The sequence below is a fragment of the Gopherus flavomarginatus genome, chromosome 2 (genome assembly GCF_025201925.1).
Source record: "Gopherus flavomarginatus isolate rGopFla2 chromosome 2, rGopFla2.mat.asm, whole genome shotgun sequence".
NCBI classification, from domain to species: Eukaryota; Metazoa; Chordata; order Testudines; family Testudinidae; genus Gopherus; species Gopherus flavomarginatus.
The window spans coordinates 114,266,345-114,272,687 of NC_066618.1; the positions used below are offsets into that span (position 1 = coordinate 114,266,345).

The 6,343-nt window shown below is 50.5% G+C and overlaps 1 protein-coding gene across 1 annotated transcript; it reads right to left on the reverse strand.

Annotated features, from left to right (window-relative positions):
- Nucleotides 1–646: 646 nt before the first annotated feature.
- Nucleotides 647–3,376, reverse strand: LOC127043716 (zinc finger and SCAN domain-containing protein 20-like). The gene is made up of 2 exons (XM_050937793.1): nucleotides 2,523–3,376; nucleotides 647–1,293 (listed from the first exon to the last, which is right to left on the reverse strand). The coding sequence occupies exons 1-2, from the start codon at nucleotides 3,169–3,171 to the stop codon at nucleotides 1,028–1,030; spliced, it is 915 nt and encodes a 304-aa protein (XP_050793750.1). The 5' UTR covers nucleotides 3,172–3,376; the 3' UTR covers nucleotides 647–1,027.
- Between the last annotated feature and the right edge of the window lie 2,967 nt (nucleotides 3,377–6,343).

Here is a 6,343-nt window from a genome sequence, read left to right on the forward strand (position 1 = left end):
GGTATTTCACCATGGTTCTGCAAGCGCTTGTGGATCACCGTGGGCGTTTCACTGACATTTACTCAGGATGGCCTGGAAAGGTGCACGATGCACGCATCTTTCGGAACAGTTCCCTGTTCAGGAGGCTGAGGGCCGGGACTTTTTTCCCAGACCGCAAGATCACAGTAGGTGACGTCGAAATGCCCACTGTGATCCTTGGAGACCCCGCTTACCCCTTAATGCCATAGCTCATGAAACCATATACAGGGAAGCTTGACAGGAGCAAGGACTGGTTCAACTACAGGCTGAGCCGATGCAGAATGACCGTGGAGTGTGCTTTTGGCCGTTTGAAAGCCCTCTGGAGGTGTCTTTATGGGAAGCTAGATTTGGGGGAAAGCAGCATCTCCGCTGTTATATCCGCGTGCTGTACCCTCCATAATATTTGTGAAGGAAAGGGTGAAAGATTCAGTGAGGAATGGACCTCCGAGGTTCGACGCCTAGAGGATGAATTTGCACAGCCAGAGAGCAGTGCTACTAGGGAGGCCCAGGAAAGGGCTTCAAGGATTAGGGATGCTTTAAGGGAGCAATTTGATGCTGAGAGCCAACAGTAATGTTTGGTGCCTTTGCTGTGCTTTGTTCTACTTTGGGGTACAATATTTACCACTTCCTGCAATAATAAAACGTATTGTAAAAGCCATAAAATCCTTTATTCAAAGTACAGTACATAAAAGGCCAGGGGGGTTAGGGTGGTGGACTGTACATTCAGAGGTTTGAATATGTCCTGTTTGGATTACTGTTCAATGTCTGCTGCACTTCAGGATTACTATGCTGCAGGGTAATGGGGGTGGAGTGCACAGGGTAAGAATTATAGTTATCAGGGCTGGTAGGTGATCATACAGGTGTTGGGGTCAGCTGGGGGTAATAAGAAACTGGCTGCTGGAGAAAGGTGTTTTGTGCAAATACTGGGGAACAAGAGAGAGAGCTTTGGAAGGGGTGTGGGTTACCATGGTACAGATCTGCCTGCATGGCTACGAGAGACTCGAAAGACTCAGTTTGGCGAGCCAGGAGGCTTATCATCTGCTTTGAGGTTTTTTTTGATAGCCAATTCCTTTCTCCTGCTTTCTGTTTGCCTCCAGTCATACATTTTCTCTCTCCATTCATACATTTTCTCTCTCCATTCTTGCGTCTTCCTACTTTCTCTGTTGTAGTGAATCATAACTGCTTTGATCAATTCTTCTTTTGATTTTCGGGGATTTTTTCTCAAGTTCTGCAACCGACGTGAGGCCGGTGATCCGGCTGCATTAGTCAAGGTCACTAAAAAAAACATAGATAGAAACATGTAATACACAGAGGCTACATTGTTTATTATCACACAGTGAAGGAGTTTTTAGACTTTTTGTAGCATCCTTCCCACATACCTCACATAACACAGAGAGGCCAGGGAAGCTAAGGCATGGCGAGCAATGGGGTGAGTGTTTCTGCCCCGAGTGCACCTGGGAGGGGGAATTGACCGATGGGTCACTGGGGTTTATCTGCACTGGGTACAGGAGGTAGCTGGTGTCCTGCACAGGGGACAGTAGTGAACAGGAAGGTGGGCGAGCTGCTGGCGGGGGTGGGGTGGGTCCGCGTAACTGCCGGCCTGCTGGTGAGGGCGGGGGGGAAACGCACAGCTGTGCTGGCTGCCTGCTGGGAAGGGTGGGGAAAAACCGGAGGGCACCGCGGGGCTGGCTGCCTGCTGGGAAGGGTGGGGGAAGACCGGAGGGCACCGCGGGGCTGGCTGCCTGCTGGGAAGGGTGGGGGAAGACCGGAGCGCACCGCGAGGCTGGATGCCTGCTGGGGCGGGGGGGGAGAAGACCGGAGCGCACCGCGGAGCTGGCTGCCTGCTGGGAAGGGGGTGGGGAGACCGGAGTGCACTGCGGGGCTGGCTGCCTGCTGGGAAGGGGGGTGGGGAGACCGGAGCGCACCGCGGGGCTGGCTACGTGCTGGGAAGGGGGGGGGGAAGACCGGAGTGCACCGCGGGGCTGGCTGCCTGCTGGGAAGGGGGTGTGGAGACCGGAGCGCACCGCGGGGCTGGCTGCCTGCTGGGAAGGGGGTGCGGAGACCGGAACGCACCGCAGGGCTGGGGGGGGAATGCGAACCTGGCGCCCTGCACTCAAGTATCCCTAAATTCTCAACAGGGTTTCCTACTGCCAGATATATCACTGCTGCGTGTTACCTGGGAAGAGAGGGAGGGTCTTCTACAGCAATGTGGATTCCGCCCTGGCCCCTATGCAGCTTGCCTGTGTGCAGCCATGGTCCCCCCACCCCTCGCTGCACAGTGGATCGGACGAGTTTTAGCCTGACCGGGACAAGGACCATGGTAGCTCTCCCAATAAACTTGAGAAAGCACATTGCGCACGCTCTGGCTGCAACTTTTCAAGAGATTACCGAGGCAGATTACAGAGACGTGATAGAGCAAATCAATGGGCTATTCCACATTTAGGCATGCATGCAGGCAGCCATAACCCAAACACTACTCTCCCAAAACATAAAAATCTGCTTACCCCGAGCATGCTCCTCAGTTTCTTCCTCACCAGCAACTTCCAGCTGCTGCGACTGGCTAGCCTCCTCCTGGCTTGAGAAGAGCTCCTGGCTGCATGACTCCTGGGACTCTGGGGTGTCTCCCTCCAAGCCAGTAGCCTCACTGTCGGCTTCCTCTACACCCTCCCCCACTTCTCCCTGCTCTGAACTCTCCATTGTGGTCCTCGGATTGGCAGTGGGGTCACACCCAAGTATGGCATCCAGCTCCTTGTAAAAACGGCAGGTTGTGGGGGCAGCTCTTGAGCGGCGATTTCCCTCATGGGCTTTGCAGTGAGCACTCCTCAGCTCTTTTATTTTGACCCTGCACTGCAACGCGTCCCGTTCATGGCCCCTTCTCAGCAAGGACTGCGATATCTGCCCGTAGGTATCATAATTTCTCCTTCTGGAGCGCAGCTGTGCTTGCACAGCCTCCTCTCCCCAAACACTGATGAGGTCCTGCAGCTCGGAATTGTTCCATGCTGGGGCTCGTTTGGGGCGTGGAGGCATGGTCGCTGATTGATTGAATGATTGATTGCACTCCACACCTGGCTGAGCAAACAGGAAGGGGATTTTTAAAATTCCCGGGGCATTTAAAGGAGGGGTCAGCTGAGCCCAGGGCAGTGGAGTGTGCATGATTACCAGAGAGGCTTCTAAGGTATGCTGGGATACCTCCTTATACCCCGGAGGTCAATAAAAGCACTGGTGGGCGTCCACACTTGCTGACCAGCGCTGGATCACCAGCGCTGGAATCCCTACACCCGAGGCTTGACCGGGTGTACAGCCAGCGCTGCAACCAGGGAGTTGCAGCGCTGGCCGTGCTTTGCAAGTGTGGCCACATCCTAAGTTACAGCGCTGTAACCCCCTCACCAGTGCTGCAACTCTCTAGTGTAGCCAAGCCCTAAGTAAGCGGAAGCTGTGTGTGCGTGCGGAAAGGCTGTAGATTTGGGCCTGTATGTGGATATGTGTCTGATTTGTAAAGCTGACGCTCTCCTCAGTAATGCGTAGTGGACAAGTACCAGCTGGGAATGCTCATCATGACACCATGGACTTGATCTTGTTAGATCTTCCCAGGCATAGACAATTTGTACACAGGGGAAAAAATTAAAAAACAAAGGGACAATATTTCAGTATTTTTCAGGCAGCTGCAGCTTACTCTTTTCTTCTAGAGAAGCTCTTTCAGCAGCAGGAGCATAGCAAGAAGAGTTTCATATGTTTTTTGTACACAGCATCCAAGTAAAAGATCAAGAGAAAGTGTCTAAAACAAAGGTTTGTTTGTTCCATTTGTCATATTTCATTCAGTCGTCTCTGCAGGAATAAGGAATCAAACCATAAAGTATTTGACTGTTTTCATACTGCGTATGTCAATTCACTCATGTCCATCTCTGACAGGTGACTGAGGCTGTAAGAGGGTTGCATTATGCTGCCACTGAGCCACATCAGAGAAAGCTAACACTATCAGATTTGAACAGCATAATTATTGTCTTTAAAAAGGTATTCATATTGGATTTTTCATAATAAGAACTGAGTTAGCTTAACTTTACTCATTGCTGTCCATTTATTCCTTCCCTCATACTGAGCCTATTTTCAAACTAGATTGCAAATTTGGGCACCCACTTCCACATGTGGTCCCCAAAATTACACGTAGATGCCTAAAAATGGGTAAATGGGTTAAATTAGTTTTTAATACTTAAATGTGTGATTAGGACAGCATAGTTAAATGGACTTATTTGGAAATTGGGCTTAGTGGATTCATTATTGAAGTAAAACGTAGTTCCAGAAGCAAAGCCCTTAGCAAAATTAATCAGAGAGTCCTTTTGATAGCCTTTTAGTTGCTGTTGCAGTAATGCATTAACTTAGTATTCCATGCATCTCGGGTGTATTGGGAGAGCCTTTGTTTTTGTATCATTTTAGTGTTATCTTTACCAGACTGTAAAGCAATACTTTGCTGATCGCTGTTCTTATTGCAACAAAATAAGGTAATTGAACATATGAACCCAGATTTGTCATTCATAAATGCTCCCCTCCCTTTCTCACTCCTATTTCTAATAGTCACACATATCAGAGATCACTGGATCTGTAGCCTTGGCTACACTTGCAGGTGTGCAGCGCTGGGAGTTACAGCTGTCTTCATACAGCTGTGCAGGGAAAGTGCTGCAGTGTGGCCACACTGACAACTCCCAGCACTGCAATGTGGCCACATTTGCAGCTCAGTTGGGAGTGGTGCATTATGGGTAGCTATCCCACAGAGCACCTAATCCCATTTTGGCTCCATGGGTTGTGGGAAGGGGGCGGAGGGGGCGGGTCATTCTACTTCCTGTCCCAACACCCCGTGATGCATTGCTTCACATCCCAGCAATCCCTGTTTTTCCGTCCATGTTTGGCGCCATCTTGACTCTCTCAACGGTTTCTGTGCAGAGCGATTTCTGTGGGAAATGGAGCCCAAACTGCTGAGGAATATGCTGACGAGTCTCGCCAGCACATCACGTTTGGCAGTTGAGCTATTCTTTAAGATCCAAAGTGATGAGGAGTACGACGATGATTGCGAGTCTCCTGACGTGTACGACACGAAATTGCTGCTGGCGTTCACAGAAATGCTCAGCACCATGGAACGCCGCTTTTGGGCTCAGGAAACAAGCACTGAGTGGTGGGATCACATCGTCTTGGAAGTCTGGGATGACGAGCAGTGGCTGCAGAACTTTCGGATGAGAAAAGCCACTTTTATGGGACTGTGTGCTGAGCTCGCCCCCACCCTGCGGTGCAAGACACTAGATTGAGAGCTGCCCTGCCGGTGGAGAAGTGAGTGGCTATTGCAATCTGGAAGCTGGCAACTCCAGAGAGCTACCGATAGGTCGGGAACCAGTTTGGAGTAGGAAAGTAGACCGTTGGAATCGTTTTGATGCAAGTTTTCAGGGCCATTAATCGCATCCTGCTAAGAAGAACCGTGCCTCTGGGGAACGTGCAGGACATTGTGGATGGCTTTGCACAAATGGATTTCCCTAACTGAAGAGAGGCGATAGATGGGACGCATATTCCTATTCTGGCACCACCCCACCTAGCATCTGAGTACGTTAATCGGAAGGGGTATTTCTCTATGATTCTCCAGGCGCTTGTGGATCACCTTGGGCGTTTCATTGACATTAACACAGGCTGGCCTGGAAAGGTGCATGATGCACGCAACTTTTGGAACACTGGCCTGTTCAGAAAGCTGCAGGCAGGGACTTTTTCCCCAGACCGGAAGATTGCAGTAGGGGACATTGAAATGCCCACTGTGATCCTTGGAGATCCCGCTAACCCGTTAATGCCTTGGCTCATGAAACCATATACAGGGAAGCTTGACAGGCACAAGGAACAGTTCAACTACAGACTGAGCCGGTGCCAAATGACTGTGAAGTGTGCTTTCGGCCGTTGAAAGGGGTGCTGGAGATCTCTGTATGGGAAGCTAGACTTGGGGGAAAGCAGCATCCCTGCTGTTATATCCACGTACTGTACCCTCCATAATATTTGTGAAGGGAAGGGTGAAACATTCAGTCAGGCACGGACCACTGAGGTTCAACGCCTGGAGGCTGAATTTGCACAGCCAGAGAGCAGGGCTACTAGAGAGGCCCAGCACAGGGTTTCAAGGATTAGGGATGCCTTGAGGGAGGAATTTGAGGCTGAAAACCAACAGTAATGTTTGGTGCCTTGCACAGGAGTGAAGTGCAGTGGTTACAATGTTAGTAGGAATCTGTTTTTCCTAAGCTGATTTGCAGAGACTGTTTCTTTCCTGGGCTAAGGTATCTTTTGACTTTCTGCAATAATAAAGACT